Source organism: Camelina sativa, chromosome 15 (assembly GCF_030686135.1).
Source record: "Camelina sativa cultivar CO46 ecotype springtype chromosome 15, ASM3068613v1".
Lineage (NCBI taxonomy): Eukaryota > Viridiplantae > Streptophyta > Magnoliopsida > Brassicales > Brassicaceae > Camelina > Camelina sativa.
In genome coordinates, this window is record NC_141894.1 from 3,190,815 (window position 1) to 3,209,795 (window position 18,981).

The 18,981-nt window shown below is 37.8% G+C and overlaps 6 protein-coding genes across 11 annotated transcripts; 4 read left to right on the plus strand and 2 right to left on the minus strand.

Annotated features, from left to right (window-relative positions):
• The first annotated feature begins 46 nt into the window (after positions 1-46).
• Positions 47-4,192, plus strand: LOC104744961 (ribulose-1,5 bisphosphate carboxylase/oxygenase large subunit N-methyltransferase, chloroplastic). Of its 3 annotated transcripts, none has more exons than XR_015581992.1 (12): positions 47-1,156; positions 1,317-1,480; positions 1,568-1,651; positions 1,826-1,883; positions 2,167-2,220; positions 2,428-2,499; positions 2,601-2,673; positions 2,927-3,099; positions 3,210-3,312; positions 3,406-3,537; positions 3,635-3,757; positions 3,852-4,192. XR_015581992.1 is itself a non-coding variant. In XM_010466103.2 (12 exons), the coding sequence occupies exons 1-12, from the start codon at positions 770-772 to the stop codon at positions 3,942-3,944; spliced, it is 1,524 nt and encodes a 507-aa protein (XP_010464405.1). In that variant the 5' UTR covers positions 47-769; the 3' UTR covers positions 3,945-4,192. The 3 variants fall into 3 exon arrangements, 2 of the variants coding, with proteins under 2 accessions (XP_010464405.1, XP_087344111.1); XM_010466103.2 differs by having other exon boundaries at positions 2,601-2,681; XM_087487985.1 differs by having other exon boundaries at positions 687-1,156; positions 1,568-1,661; positions 2,601-2,681.
• A 195-nt stretch (positions 4,193-4,387) lies between these two features.
• Positions 4,388-6,277, plus strand: LOC104744962 (transmembrane emp24 domain-containing protein p24beta2). The gene is made up of 5 exons (XM_010466104.2): positions 4,388-4,828; positions 4,989-5,186; positions 5,469-5,655; positions 5,763-5,870; positions 5,974-6,277. Exons 2-5 carry the CDS (start codon positions 4,989-4,991, stop codon positions 6,105-6,107), a joined length of 627 nt encoding a protein of 208 aa, XP_010464406.1. The 5' UTR covers positions 4,388-4,828; the 3' UTR covers positions 6,108-6,277.
• A 278-nt stretch (positions 6,278-6,555) lies between these two features.
• On the plus strand, positions 6,556-9,147 carry LOC104744965 (glycerol-3-phosphate dehydrogenase [NAD(+)] At3g07690, cytosolic). The gene is made up of 5 exons (XM_010466108.3): positions 6,556-7,431; positions 7,666-7,887; positions 7,998-8,245; positions 8,626-8,765; positions 8,851-9,147. The coding sequence occupies exons 1-5, from the start codon at positions 6,780-6,782 to the stop codon at positions 8,975-8,977; spliced, it is 1,389 nt and encodes a 462-aa protein (XP_010464410.1). The 5' UTR covers positions 6,556-6,779; the 3' UTR covers positions 8,978-9,147.
• On the minus strand, positions 9,081-13,760 carry LOC104744964 (protein ACTIVITY OF BC1 COMPLEX KINASE 7, chloroplastic). 3 transcript variants are annotated; one of them, XM_087487987.1, is made up of 19 exons: positions 13,599-13,760; positions 13,307-13,502; positions 12,351-12,940; positions 12,087-12,230; positions 11,867-11,992; positions 11,663-11,750; positions 11,487-11,574; positions 11,314-11,407; positions 11,165-11,219; positions 10,989-11,080; positions 10,738-10,908; positions 10,615-10,671; positions 10,449-10,532; positions 10,254-10,338; positions 10,112-10,173; positions 9,935-10,009; positions 9,737-9,841; positions 9,468-9,609; positions 9,081-9,367 (listed from the first exon to the last, which is right to left on the minus strand). In XM_087487987.1, exons 3-19 carry the CDS (start codon positions 12,915-12,917, stop codon positions 9,294-9,296), a joined length of 2,109 nt encoding a protein of 702 aa, XP_087344113.1. In that variant the 5' UTR covers positions 12,918-12,940; positions 13,307-13,502; positions 13,599-13,760; the 3' UTR covers positions 9,081-9,293. The 3 variants fall into 3 exon arrangements, with proteins under 3 accessions (XP_087344113.1, XP_010464409.1, XP_087344114.1); XM_010466107.3 differs by lacking the exon at positions 13,599-13,760 and having other exon boundaries at positions 13,307-13,593; XM_087487988.1 differs by lacking the exons at positions 13,307-13,502; positions 13,599-13,760 and adding an exon at positions 13,163-13,283.
• On the minus strand, positions 13,727-16,015 carry LOC104744963 (GLABROUS1 enhancer-binding protein-like 2). Of its 2 annotated transcripts, none has more exons than XM_010466106.3 (4): positions 15,633-16,015; positions 15,151-15,456; positions 14,770-15,045; positions 13,727-14,408 (listed from the first exon to the last, which is right to left on the minus strand). In XM_010466106.3, exons 2-4 carry the CDS (start codon positions 15,448-15,450, stop codon positions 13,899-13,901), a joined length of 1,086 nt encoding a protein of 361 aa, XP_010464408.1. In that variant the 5' UTR covers positions 15,451-15,456; positions 15,633-16,015; the 3' UTR covers positions 13,727-13,898. The 2 variants fall into 2 exon arrangements, with proteins under 2 accessions (XP_010464408.1, XP_010464407.1); XM_010466105.3 differs by having other exon boundaries at positions 13,727-14,414; positions 15,633-15,882.
• Positions 16,016-16,210: 195 nt separating this feature from the next.
• On the plus strand, positions 16,211-18,576 carry LOC104744966 (thiohydroximate-O-sulfate sulfur/sulfate-lyase (nitrile-forming) NSP5). The gene is made up of 2 exons (XM_010466109.3): positions 16,211-16,491; positions 17,456-18,576. Exons 1-2 carry the CDS (start codon positions 16,456-16,458, stop codon positions 18,401-18,403), a joined length of 984 nt encoding a protein of 327 aa, XP_010464411.1. The 5' UTR covers positions 16,211-16,455; the 3' UTR covers positions 18,404-18,576.
• The last annotated feature ends 405 nt before the right edge of the window (positions 18,577-18,981 follow it).

The window sequence follows — 18,981 nt, forward strand, 5'->3', positions numbered from 1 at the left end:
GGCTTTTTTTTTTTGGTTTTTTTTTTCATTTATATTTTGGTATTACCTTCCTTTTCTAGCTTTTAATAATTGGTTATTATTATTATTTGAATCTGAATCTTTGGTAAAAAAATGATAACCAAATATGATGTCACAATTATTATTTGAGAAAATTTGATCACAAGTAGGGATACTTTCTGAGAAAATAACTCAAATATAATTTATTAATGTTTTTAACTATTTTAAAAGTGCTGCATAATTTTTTTTCCTTTTGAATCATATGCATTAACCAAAAAAAAATATGTGTGTATTATAAAAAAAATTACACGTTAGATTTTGGTTAAAATATTAACCAATATGTGTTTTGGGTATTTTTCCTATTGCTTCTCTAATAAACCCTTTTAACTACCTACTTTCCTAATTTACCATCACAATATTATATCTTAGTTTTTACTTTTAGATTATAAAAATAAATCAATCATCATATTTGTAAACACTATAATTGAAACTATAGAAAATGATAATATGGTAAACAAATTTTCAATTATCTCATCATCAATTGATTATCATTAGGCCTATCCAAAACATAGGAAGTTAAATTAATATCTTCCTTGGCAATCAAATCAAACTCAAACCAAAACTAACCGAATATTTCCCGAACCAAACCGTAATTTACAAACTAATCATATCTCGGCTAAGTGCTAATCGTACAGTAGCGAGTGGCATCATCATAGAGCCTCCTCATCCACAGCCACTCCTCTTCTCTCTTCTTCGTTTTCTCCTCTCTCCAATGGCGAAAGCTTCTAGCGTCTTGCAATCAACCCTCCTCCCAGCTTACTCTCCACTCCACAAACTCCGTAATCAAAGCTCCATCCTCTCTTTCCCACCTCTTCCGGTGTCTCGATGCCGTCCCGGAATCCACTGCTCTGTTTCGGCCGGTGAGACAACGAGACGATCCGTGGAGGAAGCTCCCGACATATCATGGGGCTGCGAGATTGATTCACTCGAGAACGCTACTTCTCTCCAGAACTGGCTCTCCGAATCAGGCCTCCCTCCGCAGAAAATGGCCATTGATAGAGTCGACATCGGTGAGCGTGGCCTTGTCGCTTCACAGAACCTTAGAAAAGGAGAGAAATTGCTCTTTGTTCCTCCTTCTCTCGTTATCAGTGCTGATTCCGTAAGTTCACACTCCCAATTTCACTTGGAATATTAAATAAAAATATATTCTTTGATCTCACATGAGTTCTTGATCTCTCTCACTTGAAAGCAATGTAAGGTTGAAGTATATGTCTTTTCATGAATGTGAATATCTAATAATACTGGAGATTGAGTTTTAGGAATGGACCAACCCAGAAGCTGGTGAAGTGATGAAACGTTACGACGTTCCAGATTGGCCTTTGCTCGCTACTTATCTTATTAGTGAAGCAAGTTTTCAGAAAAATTCAAGATGGTTTAACTACATCTCAGCTCTTCCGCGACAACCTTACTCACTTTTATACTGGTAAGTTTTTTGGAGCTGAACTTGCACATAATGATCACGTTTGTCTCCAAATTTTTGAATCCCTACAGCCTTTTTGTGCTATCTCAGGACTCGGACAGAACTTGATATGTACTTGGAAGCTTCGCAGATTCGAGAACGGGCTATTGAAAGAATCACCAATGTTGTTGGAACGTGAGATATTGTACTTTCTTTCTTTCCCTCAACTGCTGTAGATGTGTAGAATTTGCTTTCCCGAGTCCTGAATTCATAGAAGCATTCACAAGCACTTATTGTAGGCTAGGGGTTTGATGATTATATTTTGCGTTAGACATTGCTCATGTCTTTTATCCTTTTCATATTCCCCAGTTATGAAGATCTAAGAAGCAGGATATTTTCCAAACACCCTCACCTTTTCCCTAAAGAGGTAAATGTTATGCCTATTTTGCTATAGTTAACTCAGAGACAGAAGTATACAGCTTGCTCTGCTCGAACGTCTGCTTTCTTATTCTAATAATGAAAGAAAAAACATTTTCAAAATCGAGTTCAATCTTTCTTTGGTCTGTTGGAGGTCTTTTTGTCACTTGCAATGTGCACTTCTGTATTTGCAACTACTGTTGCCTTTATTCTATTATCTGAGATACTGTGAATTTACATCTTAAATTTGTTTTCTCCAAAAATAAATATGAGTGTGCTATTTATCGGTGCAGGTTTTCAATGATGAGACATTTAAGTGGTCTTTCGGAATCCTATTCTCACGGTTGGTAAGAACTACTTTATCAGAAGCAATCATTTGCTGATCTTTATAATTAATTTACATTATCTAGATGTCTTGAATTAGTGAAACACCAACAATTTAGCATGATTTTCTGCACAATTTAGCTGTCTCCAACAGTTTCCAGTGTGAACAATGAGCACTCACAACCAAAACATTTCATTATTTAACTCAGACTTGTGCTTCTCTAACACAGGTACGGTTGCCGTCTATGGATGGAAGATTTGCCTTAGTTCCATGGGCAGATATGCTTAATCATAATTGTGAGGTACTTCTGCTTATCTTTATAACCAGTTAGCTCCTAAATTCTCCTAATCAGAAAGCATGGTTAATTTATGGTAGTAATTATTTCAAAATTTGCTTTGAAAGGTTGAGACGTTCCTGGATTATGATAAGTCTTCGAAAGGAGTTGTCTTTACAACAGATCGACCATATCAACCAGGTGAGCAGGTAAATAAGACCTATAGATTCATTCCCTAGAGAAAATATGAAGTGCATATCTGTATCACTTCAAATGCTCAGTTTGGTCAAAATTCAGATAAACACGAGCATTGAAGTTAAAAATATAAGTCGGGGTATAACACAAACAAGCCCCATTCACACTATTGGACTTTTAGCGCTCCAGCAAGCCAATCCAAAGTGGGACCAATGTACTCTGAAGTCTCTGATGTATTTCAATACATGACTTTGTGCAGGTTTTCATATCATATGGAAATAAATCCAACGGAGAGCTATTGTTATCGTATGGGTTTGTACCCAGAGAAGGAACCAACCCTAGTGATTCAGTAGAGCTAGCACTGTCACTTAGGAAAAATGATAAGTGTTACAAGGAAAAGCTGGATGCTTTAAAGAAACATGGATTATCGACGTAATCAATTTTCCCACTATCCATATTTTGCTCTCAAGATTTGTAGATTTCTTTTGATCAACTTGAGTTTTCTTTTGATGATTCTGTTCTGTTAACTAATTCACTGGCAGGCCTCAATGCTTCCCCGTAAGGATAACGGGTTGGCCAATGGAGCTAATGGCATATGCTTATCTAGTGATGAGCCCTCCAGATATGAGAAACAGCTTTGAAGAGGTTTGGCAACTCCATCATGACCCTAATTAGTTGACGCTATCCAGTTCTTCCCTAATTCATAATACATCCTTGCTAAATTTCTATCCATTTCAGATGGCGAAAGCTGCTTCAAATAAGACATCAACAACGAAGGATCTGAAATATCCAGAAATCGAGGAAGAAGCATTGCAGTTCATACTGGACTCATGTGAAACAAGCATATCAAAGTACACCCGTTCTTTAAAGGTAAAAATGACAAAAAAACAGTTCATCTTTCTCTATATGTGGAAAAATTGCACTGCATCTGCTTATGGTTTGTTTTGTTAATCATTTCTAATTGTAGGAAAGTGGATCAATGGATTTGGACATTACATCTCCAAAACAATTAAATCGTAAAGCGTTTCTAAAACAGCTAGCTGTAGACTTGTCAACCAGCGAGCGTAGGATACTGTACCGTGCTCAATACGTAAGGAATCATTTTGTAGCCAATATGATAGATGAGAATTCGTGGACGTATTTATGATATTGTGGAATCTGTGTTTTTTGGGCTCTCGGTTCAGATTCTTAGGAGGAGACTGAGGGATATTAGAAGCGGTGAGCTGAAGGCTCTACGGCTCTTCACTGGACTTAGGAACTTCTTCAACTTCAAGTGAGTGTTGAATGAGTTAACAGCTTTAAGATGCGTCAAGTGTAGGCTTCATTGTTCTCCAAACCAAAAATGTAATTTTCTCTACCAAAGAATATGAATGTTGATGTAGGCATGGTGGGATCGTGAGTATACTACACACAAAAAATGGCAGTTTGATACATTACTAGTAAATGTGTTTTGTACAATCCCTCTGACGAAATGTACTGTGCACATTTATTATTTGTCCATAGTCCAATACAAAAACTTTCTCAACTCGTAAAAGATTATATTGGTCCTCTAGGCATCTTCCATATGAGTTGACCATTATTTCTAGAAGCTGAACGTTTAAAATTGATCGAGTACAAAAACGCAGAGTACCGCTACAATCTGATTGTACTACACGTCAAAAGATTGTTTCTTTAGCAAAGCAAGTAATATTTCACCGTAGCATACTTTTTTTTTTAACTGTGGCATACTAAAGCACAAAAAGAAACCATTAACCATATATCCCAATTACAATTTTTTTTTTTTTTTGCCGAAATTATGTTAAGAGCCTGATGATAACGTACTGAATTATGGAATCTCCAATTTCGACATAATGTGATGTGGCAATATCTAAATGGTTTAAAGGTATTTTATTGCCAATGATATAACGCCACGTAAGCCCGCTGACCAAATACCTCAAAAAGGAGCAAGCGACGTCGTTTATAGTTTGATGATCTTGTCCGGTCACGAAACTGCCCTTCAGTCAAAACAGGATTCTTCGTGTCTGATTCTGAACGAATTCGCTCTTTCTCCTACCCCTATCTCTCTCCACCGTCTTCTTCTTCGATCAATCACCGATATTTCTTTTAACACTCTTCGACCAGATCGAGTTTCCATCGATCTAATCTCTTCTGAATTTGGAAGGTAAATTCCTCACACTCTGTATCTCTAGTTTAATCACCTCGTAGGAATCGAAATTGAAACAATTCAATTTGGTTTGGTTTTGGAATCTGCAATCGAGGATTCTTGTAAACGACTGAATTGCGTCTTTTATATTTGATATAATTCGAAATTATTGTGGCAGATGAGCTTGAAGGCTGCGATCGTAATATTAGGGCTCTTATGGAGCTTCCAGGCAGCGTTAGGGATTAGATTCGTGATAGACCGAGAAGAATGTTTCTCTCACAAGGCTGAATATGAAGGCGATACGCTTCATGTCTCTTTCGTCGTCGTCAAGTCTGATTCTCAATGGCATTTTAACGAGGATGGTGTAGATCTTGTGGTATGACTTTTTCCCCAACCTCAACCTTTTGCTACGTTTCTATCTTTGCAAAATCGATCGAAAGATAGATAGGGTTGGTATTAGACTAGACAATGGTTAGGGTTGTTGCTAGGTAATCTCTAGCATGTATTGATAAAGAATATGGTTTGTATTAGTAGACAATGCTTAGGGTTCTCTTGTACACTGTTGATTAACCAATACTGATGATGGATTTTAGATTTTTTGTATGCTGTGTTGAATGAGATAACCATTGGTGATGATATATTTTTGGATATTGAATAGATACATGGCCCAACAGGCGAACAAATTCATGACTTCAGGGAGCAGATAAGCGCAAAGCACGACTTCGTTGTCCAAAAGAAAGGTGTTTACCGCTTTTGTTTCACAAACAAGTCTCCTTATCACGAAACCATCGACTTCGATGTACAGCTTGGTCACTTTGCATACTACGATCAACACGCAAAGGACGGTGAGTATTATCTGTTTAGTTTTTTCTTTAATCAGTTCAGCTTGATATTGAGTTGTTTAGCTGAAGATGGTTTTTTTCTTTGTTGTTCTGTTAATGTGTGTGCGCAGAGCACTTCACTCCCTTGATGGAGCAAATATCAAAGTTAGAGGAGGCTCTTTACAACATCCAATTTGAACAACATTGGTTAGAGGCTCAGACCGATCGTCAAGCTATTGGTAACATTTTGTTTTCTTTCTGAAAACCCCACCCTTTGGTTACTTTTTGCTTCTGCAAATTGAGAGGTATAGTTTGATATGGTTTTTTTTTCTTTTGGTGCAGTGAACGAGAACATGAGCAAAAGAGCAGTACACAAAGCTTTGTTCGAGTCGTTTGCACTGATTGGAGCAAGTCTTCTCCAAGTTTATCTTCTGCGTCGCTTGTTTGAACGCAAACTCGGCATGTCGCGTGTCTAAAAAAAAAGTACCGAGTTTATCATCATTTGGGACTTCAAATGTATCAGGGAATCTCTTACTTAAACCTCTTACAGACAGATCATCGTAGTACATTGGAAGATTTGCTTTTTTCCATGTCAAGAAATTATCCACTCGTGGTTATATAATTCAATCAGTCTGTTTTTTCTCTCTCTCTCTCTCTCAGTACAAAAATAGTGATTTTGATATAAATATTTACTATACACAACGGACAAGGATTGAACTAATTTGCTTTTAGTCTAATATCACAACCATTCTAAACGTTAGTAAATGATTGATGCAACGTTTTGACTAAGTTGCAAAACTTTTTCCTACAAAATGGATTTGAGCAAGAAGAGTTCTAAAAACTCAATAAAGTACTCAATCCCTTTTAACTTTGACTGGGTTCGAACTCGTATAGATAAAGCCAGCTATGAGTTTGAATGGGCCCAGAGTAGATAAAGCCAGCTATCGTTGTCTTGTTCGTACAAGTTACCTGAAAATTAAAAAAAAAAAAACACACACAAAACTTTCCAGAAAAAAAAAAAAAAAGTCATTTTGGTTGTTCAAGTGTATGCATCGGTAAATCCGACAAGAAGTCCGATTTTGTTCCATAGCTTGTTGTGTTGTTTAGTGGGTGAACCAACTGAAGAGAGAAACCGTAAGGCTTTGTTGATGATGATGGATCATGTGGTGGAAACCGTGGAGATGAACAACAACTCCGCTCCGAGCAGGTTGGTGGAAGAAAGACTTGATGAGATTCGTAGAGTAATGGGAAAAGCCGATGACGATCCGTTAAGGATCGTAGGTGTAGGAGCTGGTGCTTGGGGCAGTGTTTTCATTGCAATGTTGCAGGAATCATACGGCAAATTTAGGGAAAAAGCTAGTGTGAGGATCTGGAGAAGAGGAGGCAGAGCAATCGATAAAAGCACAGCTGAGCATTTGTTCGAAGTGATCAATTCGAGGGAAGAGTTGTTGAGGAGGTTGATCAGACGGTGTGCTTATCTCAAGTATGTGGAAGCTAGATTAGGGGATAGGGTTTTGTACGCAGATGAGATTTTGAAAGATGGGTTTTGTTTGAATATGGTTGAGACTCCTTTGTGTCCTTTGAAAGTTGTGACTAATCTGCAAGAAGCTGTTTGGGATGCTGATATTGTCATCAATGGTTTACCATCAACTGAGACGTTTCAGGTGTTTAATGAGATTAGTAAGTACTGGCAAGAGAGGGTTACTGCTCCTGTTATTATCTCTTTGGCTAAAGGTGTTGAAGCTGAGTTTGAACCTCACCCGAGGATTGTTACTCCTACTCAAATGATCTATCGAGCCAGTAAATTCACTTCTCTTTGTCTTCTTACTTAGTATTTTCGTTAGTGTAGATAAAGATTCTATTTTTTGATTAAGGTGATATTGTGTATTGGTTACCCAACAGATTGCTTGAGTGTATGTCATGTCATTAAGTAGCATAGGTGGCTAGTCTTGACTGTATTGGTGTTAAAGTGTATGATCAGTAGTTGTTGTCATTGAGATTTTACAGTTTGCTTTCTCATATTCTCTTTTGTAGCTGGTATTCCTCTTGAGAACATTCTCTACCTTGGTGGACCTAATATTGCTTCTGAGGTATATAACAAAGAGTATGCCAATGCACGGATTTGCGGGTCTGAATTATGGAGGAAGCCTTTGGGAAAGTTTCTAAGGCAGTCACATTTCATAGTGTGGGATAATAGTGACCTCATTACGCATGAAGTAATGGGTGGCTTGAAGAATGTGTATGCCATTGGTGCAGGTAAGACCAGGTGTCTAAAATGTGTATCTGTATGGTAGTGATTCGAAATAAATATTAGAACACGTGATCACAGGTCAAAGTGTTTGTTTTGCCGTTTTTGTAATTTATAGGAATGGTGGCTACACTGACTAAGGAAAGTGCTACCAGCAAGTCAGTATACTTTGCGCATTGTACTTCAGAGATGATTTTTATTACACATCTATTGGCCAAGGAGCCAGAGAAACTTGCTGGGCCTTTGCTGGCGGATACCTATGTAACATTACTAAAAGGTCGTAATGCCTGGTATGGCCAGAAGCTTGCAAAAGGAGAACTTAGCCTTGAAATGGGTGACAGCATCAAAGGCAAGGGGATGATTCAGGTACAGCATAAGTTTTCTTGGCAAGTTATGTACATATAGTATTGAGAATCTGTCAAATTGTAACTTACATTTGAGTACAGAGAGCAAGAAAATGAACAACTCATATAACTTCCTTCCGTATATAGTAAATTCATATTCATAAAATCCAGATAATAGCTAAGGGTACTGCACATTTCATAGAAAGTTATGAACTTTGGAGGTAGAATCTAAATGCCACTGAGTAAATACTGAATCTATATACCATATGCTGTTTGTGTATAAGTTTTAGTTCTGTAGATTAGCATAAATTGATTAGTATTAAGATTGCAAATAAGTTGTCATAGATTGCTTTGGTTATATAGAAGGTTGATGATGAAGTGATTTTGATGTAATGTTCATAGGGAGTCTCTGCGGTGAAAGCATTTTACGAGTTGTTGAACCAATCCTCCTTAAGTCTTCAACACCCTGAAGAGGGCAAACCTGTAACTCCAGCTGAACTCTGTCCCATCTTAAAGATGCTCTACAGAATTCTTATAACAAGGTATGCGCATCTCTTTAACTTTGTAATAACTTATCAACATGGACTGCATTCATAATCATGATTTACACTTTGATGATGTTTCTAGGGAGTTCTCATGTGAAGCAATTCTTGAGGCGCTGAGAGATGAGACGATGAATGACCCACGTGAACTCATCGAGATTGCTCACAGCCATCTCTTCTTCCAGCCATGGCTTCTTGGTCAGAAACCTTGAGCACTGTATTTTTTATAAGTTTCTCTGCTAAGCCTTGGTGCAAACTTGTTTGTAATTTGAAGATTAATATGTAGTTGCAGTGGATGTTTTGGTGCAGACAGAGTTATCAGAAATACGCAGAGTATATATAGTTGTATACAATTATAGTATAGTGAAAAATTCGTCATACATCTTTTGACTTTCCTTCCCTTTATAATTAGAGACAGTTTTTATACAATTTATAAATATTATGAACTTGAGCTAAAAGATACATTCTATACCACCTATACATCACAATCCTGTATCTGATATTTGTATTCCCAAGAATGACCATCCATCATATCATCTTCTCAAACTTGTCAAGCTTACTTACTCTTTGCATAGACCTAAGTACCAATGCCAAGAATATTCCTGCACGAAAGATATTTATCAAGCTTATTTACCATTGGCATAGACTGGAAATATACCTGCATATACATCTATATGCACGTGTGTACAACGGCTTTCATACCTGCTGCGACGAAAGATCCATTAGCAACAAGCTGGCTTCCTTGGTTGCTAAATGTAACCCCAATATTAAGCAGTGTTCCTCCAAGAACTGTATACATTGTCGCCATCTGCAGTATTGTCGCTTTCCGGGCTGCTCTTTCCGACTGAACCAATATGAACAAACAAATCCTACAGTGAGTATCTCTTGCTATTACAAAACCGTGACAAATCTGCTTTACTCTGATGCCAACTATGTCGTGGTGATTAAACCATGACGAAGCTGTGCTTTACCTCAAGAACCCGAACACGTAGTTTTAGATCGCCTGAATCGAGTTCTTTCACAAACTCTTCTATTCGCTGCACTCGGGATGGCATTGAGAGAGTAGAAGACCTGGCCTGTACAGGTTTTAAAGTTGAAGTTAGTACATAGAGAAAGAACAGAAGAAAAATTAGAGAAATGACGTAAAATACGAGTGAAAGCATTATTACATCGTCAGCCTGCTTCCTTATTTCTTGGACAAGCTGAGTTCCCGAGCGCTGCCTTTGTTTTAAATCCAGGAGTTCCTGTTTTTGTTGATATTCATGAGCGTTGACACACTGATCGAAAAATTGTAGAGAGGTGATTGCTAAAAAATTGGGTTTCGAGCAGAGAAAAGAGGTACGAACCTGTGCATAAGGAGCAGCAACCTTCACAAAAGAAAAATCTGGATCAAGGATGTAACCAATACCTGCAAATTCAAAAAGCTATATGGTGAGACTTGTGGTATATTTTAAGAAGAAGAAGGTTAAGAACAGATTGAATAGGCACCCTCAAGTGTGGAGAATGCTCGGATGACAAAGGTGAAAGTAGATGGGAAACGGAATGGCTGATCCTGGGAAATTGCAAACAGATCCTGCCATAGAAAATGAGGAATTTTTGAATTTAAGAACCACATGGTAACACTATCATAAATAGCTTGAGAAAGAGCTCAGCTTCGTTTTCAGGCACAGTTTTGATCGGTACCTCTCCAATAGCTGCCAAAGTCTGTTGCTGATCTGGTGACTGGCTCAATAGGTTGTCCAAGAAAAACTGAACAGATCTCCTTACCTAACAAAAACAAGTACAAAGTCAAAATGAGATTACACATATAAACTTCTCGCATAGAGAAAGAGTGAGACTGTAGTGTTACCGATGAAAGATCTCCAGTGGGTTGAAGTGCTTCAAGATCTATCAGGTTTTTCATGACCTGTAAGAACATTTAGTTAGTTTTCTTATTTATCAGTTTGAGATCAAACCCTTGAAAGAGAAATACCTTTTTCGCATCTTTTTCATAAACAGAATAAAAGAGATCAAGTAATCTCGTCCGAGTAAATGTTTTGATCTCTCCCATCATGCCAAAGTCATAGTAGATGATCGATTCATCTACATCAATTGCAAGATTTCCCGGGTGCGGATCCGCATGAAAGAAGCCCGTTCTAAGTATCTAAAACAGATAAAACATAAACATAAGTTTGAACCAAAGTCTTGGGACTCCAATAAAAGTGTTGCTATATTGTTACTGACCTGGATAAGATAAGCTTCAATGGCCCGTGATGCGATTCTAGAACGGTTAAAACTCTGTGTCGCTAAGGCGTCTAAGTTGTTGATCTTGATACCTAATTGCACCAATCAATATGAGAGTTAATACTGCGACATTGTTTATCAAACAAACCAATGTATTGGATAGTTTCAACACGAACCTGGCACATACTCCAAAGTCAGGACCTTCATGGCAGAGTAATCCCAATAGACCAACTACGGATGGAACAACATAAACAGAATGTGTTTCATATACCACACAACAGAGGAAATTGATATCATAGGTTTTGGTTTAGCAAATGAAACTTACAGGTACTCGGACCCAGCTTATATTCCGGAAGTCTCTCCGGAATTTATCGGCATTCTTAGCTTCGTTTATGTAGTCAATCTCTTTATACAAGATTCTGAAACCAAAGGAGATATCAGCCCTACATGGTTTAAAGCCACAAGTTGCTAGGTATTAAAGTTATAAAAAAGACTTACGAGGCACACTCTTCGTAAATTCCAACCCAATCATTTGTGCCAAATGATTCATTTTTTTGGAAATACTCAGCAATCAGCTTCAAATTACCTGATAGGAAAGTAAATTCATTTTCAGCAATTCTCAAGCAACCTATGCAAGTATTCTACTGTATAACTCAGAAGTTGTTACTACATACTTAAATCAATATCAAATAGTTTCTTTAGTCCGGGTCTTTGTACTTTCACTACCACTTTCTCGCCATTGTGCAATACAGCTCTATGTACCTAAAGGAATACACTTTGGAAAATTATGATACAAACATCAATATGTAGATGAAGTGCAAAAAAACAAAAGATAAGCACGTAAGCGTGCTTGGGGGTGTGGCTAAGTGTCAAAATACCTGACCAAGGCTAGCTGCAGCTATGGGTTGCTCTTCAAATTCTTTATACATTACACTAATAGGAGCCCCAAGTTCGGCCTCAATGAAACGCCTTGCTTTCTCTGGAGAAAAAGCCGGGACTCTATCCTGAAAACCAGTATAAAAGAACAGTAAGAAAACCCAAAGAGAATCTAAATTAATGCATGAATTCAAAACCATCAATAACAAAATAGAAATGTACCTGCAACTTGGAAAGCTCATCCACAAATTCACGTGGAAACAAATCCGACCTAGTTGAAGACAACTGTCCCAGTTTGATAAACGTTGGACCAAGTTGCAATACACTCTCTCTCAACCATGAAGCTGTAGCTCTTCTTCGGATTTTCTGATTATACAACAACAGGTGTAAGAAACAAGAAACAAAAAAAAAAACTGGTTTCTAAAAGTAGGCAAATCTGAAAAAACAATCAATCAATGAGATTAGAAATAAGGAAAGGTTTCTTACTTGTTTTTCTTCTGTGAATCCTCCAATGTACGACCATTTTGCATTGTCAAATAAGACACGAACCCTCAGGGAGAAAACAAAGGACCAAACATCAACACTACGTTGAAAAGCGCTATAATTCTCATTAGCCCAGCTAAAACCTTCATCAGAAGGAAGGACCCTAACTCCTTCAACCGGTGGAGGAAGGTAAGAAGATTCTGGTTGTTTCTTTGGTACCTTAACCAAATTTGTTGTAGCACCATTACTGTTTCTACTACTAACCAAACTCCCTCCATTAACAACTTTCTCCGCTGATCCATTCACTTTGTTTACATTATTCACACCATCTTTCCTTTTCATCACCTCACTCGCCGGAACCATTTTGACTGCACGTCCGTTGATTCCAACCTTTGAAGGCGTTCCGGATTGTCTCATCTCAATACGAAATCTCTTGGACTTGCTGCCATAACACTGAATGGCTTCCCCCGTGAAAAGATTCTCCAAAGAGCTACTGAAACCAATAGCTTTGGTGGTTCTTGCGGTCTCACTGCCATAGCAGCAGCTCTGAGAAGCTAATAACGCCGCCATTTCCACCTAAGCTACAATAAAACCTATTGAACAGACAAAAACAAACAACAATATTCAATAAAAGAGACAATATGATTGTCTAAAACAATACAAAAGCCATAGTAACAAAACTCCAATACATCATACTTAAAACCTCTTGTAAAACAAACCATCGACTCCTAAAGATTATTAAATTGATAAAAGAATCACAACGATTCTCAAAGCCATGAACAAAATATAAACAATCAGAGAACAGTAACAGATACTTATACAGAAGCAAGAGGAACTCAATTCACTGTACAAAGATTTAAAAACCCAAACTTTTTTCCTGAAACCAAACCAGATATACCCAAGAACAATTGAGAAACGCAAACAAATTACAGACGTGTATAAAAGAAGAAAAATGGAACCTTTATTTGAGTCTTGAATCGGGTTGACTGGTGAGACAGAAAACAACCCAGACCCAGATATTTTAATCTGTAGAATCGGCTAATTAAGTAGAGAGGAACAGAGGAGAACGGTAGAGACAGAGAGGACTAAGGTTGCGTGATGGTGTCGTCCTTATGAAACGTGTGTTGTTCCACCGAATTTGTGTTTTTCACCTTCCTATTGAAATTTTAATTCGTACCTTTTTATCGTAATTTGTTGCGTAAATAGGAAAAAAATTTGGACTTTGATCGGACAAACAATGATGAAAGGAACCTTTTGTAACGTTTAGTGCCAAACTTAAGGAAAATAAGGTGCGTGTCCAGCTTCTCCTTCTCACGTTCTTTGTGTGGCACAGTTCGACACAGAGTACGCTTATTATAAGCGTTTCTCCTTTATAGAGATTTTAGAAAGAAAAAAAATTAAAACCAAATAAACAAAACAACTACGGTTTCATTACAAAGTATATTAACAAAATACTTGTGACGCTTCACCACATGATCGGATCATAGGCAAGTTCCAGAAAGCGAAGTTTTACCCACCCAACTACTTTTGGAAGTCATTACTCATCACTACCTAATTATGAAATGCTGCATTTGCGAGTTTGGCAGTAAACGAATATTTCTTGCTCTTCAATAGCGCCTCTTGAGCAAGTAATGACTTCCATTCACCGCTCAGCTCTTTCCTTTCCTTGGCTTTAATGGTCTTCAACTTCTGTAGCATCTGCTTCTGTGCGTAGTTCCCTATATGCTGAAACATTGTCGCCTCAAGTGCGTCCTTTAAAGCACACAGCTCATCATCAGCAGAACCATCTTCTTCCTCACTCCCCTTCTCACCCTTCTTCTTCTCCACACGTTTCTCGACATTTTCAGAGGGTAATTTGTCGTCACAAGAGCCGCCTTTTGCAGCGCCATTATCATATTGAGGTTTACCGTTTGTCATTGCTCCATCTTCCTCACTCCTCTTCCCATTATTCTCATTCTCCGTATTCTTGTCAGCATTTTTGTCAAAAGACTTACCTTTTGCTAATCCATCATCATTCTCTGGTTCACCACCGTTTGTCACCACCTCGTGTTCCACGAAAGCCTGAACCTTATCAAAAAACATATTGAGTCAAAGTTTTGTATTACATACAAAATTACAACATGGATCAATGCATCATGAATGCAACATGGATCCTGACGAGACCACTAAATTGAGTTGAATACAAAAACATGAAGATTGAATACAACATGAATACAAAAACAGTATTACATACAAAATAATTACAACTCAATTTCCCTATTGAGTCATCAAAGCAAGCAAGTTGAGCAACCAAACTTATTCTATAACACAGCTTAGAAGATTGACGAGCAACCAAACTCAGAAGATTGATGAGGGAAACAACTATAACACAACAATGAATGAATGAATATATAAGGAGAAGGTGAGTGAAACCATGACTTACCTTGCTCCTGGTCCTCTTAGCACTGTCATCAACACATCCAGGTTTAACTTTGCCCCATATTGCCATGGACAAGTCAAAAATTTCAGAATCTTGAGGGTTAGTAAAGCTAGGCTTTTTAACCGAACTATTTCGGAATTTAGACTTCAACTTTCTGATCTTATTCATGAGCTGATCCTTTGAGACTATACCATCAATGCCATCTTTGATATACTCAAAAAATACAGCTGAATCAGAACGGTAGTCCAGTCCTGTCTTGTTCCGGTAGTCAACAATGCCCTTTTTCAAAAAAAAAGAGTAAAACGAAAGAAGAATAAGCAAAACAAAAAAAAAGGAAGAAGACACAACAATAAGCCAAGCTTAGCTACAAGCAAAAAAAGAAACCTTTAAAATGACAAGCTCGTCATCTTTACTCCAGAGTCTCTTGGAATCAGAAGGAGCATATGAAGGAGACAGCGTAGCCTTACGCTTCCTCCTACTCTTGGACAAGGTTAGTGAATCATCGAAAGCAGCAGCAGCAGCGGTGGGGGTGGAGTCCAAATTCTCGGTGGATTTGAGGACAGGGGAGTCAGGAGGAGAGGGAGGAAGGAAGCCGTTAGAGTTTTTGATTCGGAGTTCTAAGTCACATGTATAAGTATCGCTGAAACCACCATCACCAGAAGAACGTTGTTTCTTGTTTACCATCGAGACCTAATTCAATCAAATATATAAAGCTTTTATTTTAGCTTTCGTTAAAGATTGAATCTTTTTTTGTTTGCCTCAAAAAATACACAAATCAAAATCCACGGATTCAAGTTAAAAGAATCGTTAAATAAAAAAAAACAAAGTCGGAGAGCTGGAATTGCATGAGAGAGGATGAAACTTACGGTGTTGGTAAAAAGGGTACTGAAACCAAATTCGATTTTGGGAGATTAGATTTTTGGGGGAAGGACGTAAACCCTAAATTCGGATGGATGATTCTCTCTAAATCTCTATTGGAAACTTGTCCAGATTTGAGTATGTTGTTAGTTGGTGCTCCGCTTAAATTTCAGGAAAACTGTTTATTTACTTACTAACTCGCCATTATGACTAGAGAGATTAGAGGATATGTGATGTGTGATTATTAGAAGCCCGTGGACCAAAAGGACCGTACGGAGCCCATTATTATTAGATAGTCCAATTTTTGTTTTGGTTATAAAAAAAAAAAAAAAATTTTAATGGAGCTAAAAAAAAATTGAAACTTTTTCTATTGCAATATATAACTAGGACTAATAATAAAATCATAATGGTTGTTTGGAGCTAGCTTTGATTATATATATATCCTTAACTCTAATGAATTGTGAAGTTGCTTACTTCAGAGTTCAGACACATATCCTTACCAAATTGTGATTGATACTGCAAATTCCATGCCGTATTTGTGTTTGGTTTGGTTTGGTTTCATTCCATGCCGTTTTATTAAGAGAAGTTCACTTTGATAAAAAAAAAAAAAAGAACAATATTTGCAAACCAATCAAATAATATTGAGGTATCTATAAAAAAAATAATATAGAAAGATTCCTTTTTCCCTCTCTTTGGGCCTTAAATAGAGACACGGACACAAAGCAAAAGAGGAGAAAGAAAAACCTCACAAACACACACACAATAAAACAAAATTGGTCTTAAACGAGTCACTCAGTGGTAAAAATACTACTAATTTGCAGCAGAGCAACGATGGCAGCTACTCCTATGGAAGGCAAATGGGTTCAGGTTTATTATATCTCTCTTCTCTTAGATACGAATTTGGGGGTTCATCGGATATACTATTTATCAATCTTCCGATCAAACCCCAGATTATTGTTCGATCTTATTGAATCGTACGTTACTAGCGGCCTTCGAAAACTTTATTTTAAAAAAAAAAAATCATTTAGAATCTGACTATTTTCTCTCTAGTTTTGGTCCCAAGATTCTTAGTAAATAAAATTGCTGATGTGATTACTGATTACTATATAGACTTAAGAAGGTTCATTATCTCCTAGTAGTTTATGCTTTCTCTGATCAATTTTGGATGATTAGTTTTGTCTTTCTATTGAATGGACTAACTATGGAGTATTCGCCGCTGAGTTGTTCATATCATGTTGATTGATCATTCATTTTACTGATGTAAGAACGTTTTAATAAAAAGACAAAAACCGTTTTAATATTGTAATCATGATTACATTTAAGTATTTTAGTCGTTTATCTTTGGTTAATCACCTAGTTTTAGATTAGTGGATGATGAGTTTGTCATTGTCCAATCGAGTATTTGCATGCTGACTCAACTCTTTTGTCTGTTTCTGATTGTTTTCTAATAGATGAGATTATATAAAGATTTTAAGTATTGCATCATTTGTATTTTGTCTTGTTGTTTTCTTTACAATTGACTTGAACAGAGATATCTTACATTCACTGGTCATCTGACTCAATTTCTCAGTAAATTGTTGCTGTTATGATCCTTTTCAGTGAAACTCTCTTCCCATCTTTAATGATTATTTGGTTCTACAATTAAAATCTCATTCTTTGTGCCTCTCTCATTGACTATTCATCATGTGCTGACTTAACTCCTCTCACATAGTTGTTTTTGTCTGTTCTTTGTTTCTTATCGATTTCAAGCTTAATATCATCCTTGTCTAGTACTTAAAAGAATTAATCTTTGTGTTGATGTCTTCTTCTTCTCTGTTTTCCTTGTGATCAGCTTAAACAGAATGGAACTGGACCCGGAGCAAGAAGCTCTCATGCCATAGCACTTGTGGGAAACAAAGTGTATGCCTTTGGTGGCGAGTTCCAACCTCGTGTTCCCGTTGACAACCATCTCTACGTTTTCGACCTCGAGACTGAGACATGGTCCATCCAGGAAGCTACAGGGGAGGCTCCTCCTCCAAGAGTTGGCGTAGCCATGGCTGCAGTTGGACCCATCATCTATTTCTTTGGTGGCCGGGACGCCACTCACCAGGAGCTCAACGAGCTCTACTGTTTCAACACGTCCACCAACCAGTGGAAACTGCTCACTTCAGGGGAAACCGGTCCGCAAAACCGAAGCTACCACTCCATTACTGCGGATTCTCAGAACGTGTATGTGTTTGGTGGGTGCGGAGTTGAAGGACGTCTCAACGATCTTTGGGCGTACAACGTTGTTGATCAGAAATGGATTAAGTTCCCGTCTCCGGGAGAAGCCTGTAAAGGAAGAGGCGGTCCAGGGCTTGCTGTTGTTCAAGGAAAGATCTGGGTGGTCTATGGATTCGCAGGAGAAGAAGCGGATGATGTTCACTGTTTCGACATAGCTAAAGGAGAATGGAAAGAAGTTGATACAAAAGGCGAGAAACCGTCAGCAAGAAGTGTGTTTTCGTCTGCGGTTGTAGGGAAACAGATACTGATATCTGGAGGGGAGATCGATCCGAGCGACTTGGGGCATATGGGAGCAGGGTGTTTCACTGGTGACGCCTATGGGCTTGATACGGAGACATTGGAATGGAGGAAATGGGATGATGGAGTTGGATCAGTGGAGCATCCAGGGCCTAGAGGATGGTGCGCGTTTGCAGCTGGATCACGAGATGGTAAGGAAGGTCTGTTGGTTTATGGTGGGAACTCTCCAAGCAATGATAGGCTTGATGATATCTTCTTGTTCACTCCCAACACTAACTAAGTAATGGTTTGGTTTTCTTGCTGGTGAGAGAGAGGCTGTGTGAAGTTTCTGGTTTTTAATTTTCCTTTTGGATTGGATGAAGTGTGTGTGCATTTGTTTTATCTACGTTTTTGTAATTAAACAATCGAAATTTTCATTAAACAATAATAACGGACGAACCATCCTAGAAGAAACCGTAGCAACCATAGTTAGTGATACATACGAACTACGGAACTATCAATTGATGACACTCACTGTCAATGAAAGCTTTGAATTCAATCCGTTACCCCACTCTGTCTCAGTCAGGCGGTAGTAGATGCGTATTTACTATTTAGTGATCCATAGACCATAGGTAGTCTAACCCCTATCAATATTTTTCCATATTAGTCTCAAAATATATCTCGTTCTATGGGATACACTTGACAAGATGTTGCAGTTTGGTCCGCACGCGACACACACCAACCTAAATTTATTACTCACCAAACTACCCAATGCATGCTCTTGTTTCCCACACTCGCACAAACCAGAAAATTCAATTATTTTCCTTTTTTTTTGGTATTATTATTGTTAACTTTACTTTTTTATATTTATTATAATGC

Coding starts and splice junctions, on each gene's coding strand:
- LOC104744961 (XM_010466103.2), top strand. CDS start 770: ATGGCGAAAGCTTCTAGCGTCTTGCAATCAACCCTCCTCCCAGCTTAC. Junction 1,481..1,567: donor CCTTACTCACTTTTATACTG/GTAAGTTTTTTG, acceptor GTGCTATCTCAG/GACTCGGACAGAACTTGATA. Junction 3,758..3,851: donor TACTGTACCGTGCTCAATAC/GTAAGGAATCAT, acceptor CTCTCGGTTCAG/ATTCTTAGGAGGAGACTGAG.
- LOC104744962 (XM_010466104.2), top strand. CDS start 4,989: ATGAGCTTGAAGGCTGCGATCGTAATATTAGGGCTCTTATGGAGCTTC. Junction 5,187..5,468: donor AGGATGGTGTAGATCTTGTG/GTATGACTTTTT, acceptor GATATTGAATAG/ATACATGGCCCAACAGGCGA. Junction 5,656..5,762: donor CGATCAACACGCAAAGGACG/GTGAGTATTATC, acceptor GTGTGTGCGCAG/AGCACTTCACTCCCTTGATG.
- LOC104744965 (XM_010466108.3), top strand. CDS start 6,780: ATGATGATGGATCATGTGGTGGAAACCGTGGAGATGAACAACAACTCC. Junction 7,888..7,997: donor TGTGTATGCCATTGGTGCAG/GTAAGACCAGGT, acceptor TGTAATTTATAG/GAATGGTGGCTACACTGACT. Junction 8,246..8,625: donor AAGGCAAGGGGATGATTCAG/GTACAGCATAAG, acceptor TAATGTTCATAG/GGAGTCTCTGCGGTGAAAGC.
- LOC104744964 (XM_087487987.1), bottom strand. CDS start 12,917: ATGGCGGCGTTATTAGCTTCTCAGAGCTGCTGCTATGGCAGTGAGACC. Junction 10,672..10,737: donor ATGAAAAAGATGCGAAAAAG/GTATTTCTCTTT, acceptor ATGTTCTTACAG/GTCATGAAAAACCTGATAGA. Junction 9,368..9,467: donor TGGATCTTTCGTCGCAGCAG/GTATGAAAGCCG, acceptor TCTTTCGTGCAG/GAATATTCTTGGCATTGGTA.
- LOC104744963 (XM_010466105.3), bottom strand. CDS start 15,450: ATGGTAAACAAGAAACAACGTTCTTCTGGTGATGGTGGTTTCAGCGAT. Junction 15,046..15,150: donor ACGAGCTTGTCATTTTAAAG/GTTTCTTTTTTT, acceptor TTTTTGAAAAAG/GGCATTGTTGACTACCGGAA. Junction 14,415..14,769: donor CTAAGAGGACCAGGAGCAAG/GTAAGTCATGGT, acceptor TTTTTTGATAAG/GTTCAGGCTTTCGTGGAACA.
- LOC104744966 (XM_010466109.3), top strand. CDS start 16,456: ATGGCAGCTACTCCTATGGAAGGCAAATGGGTTCAG. Junction 16,492..17,455: donor TGGAAGGCAAATGGGTTCAG/GTTTATTATATC, acceptor CCTTGTGATCAG/CTTAAACAGAATGGAACTGG.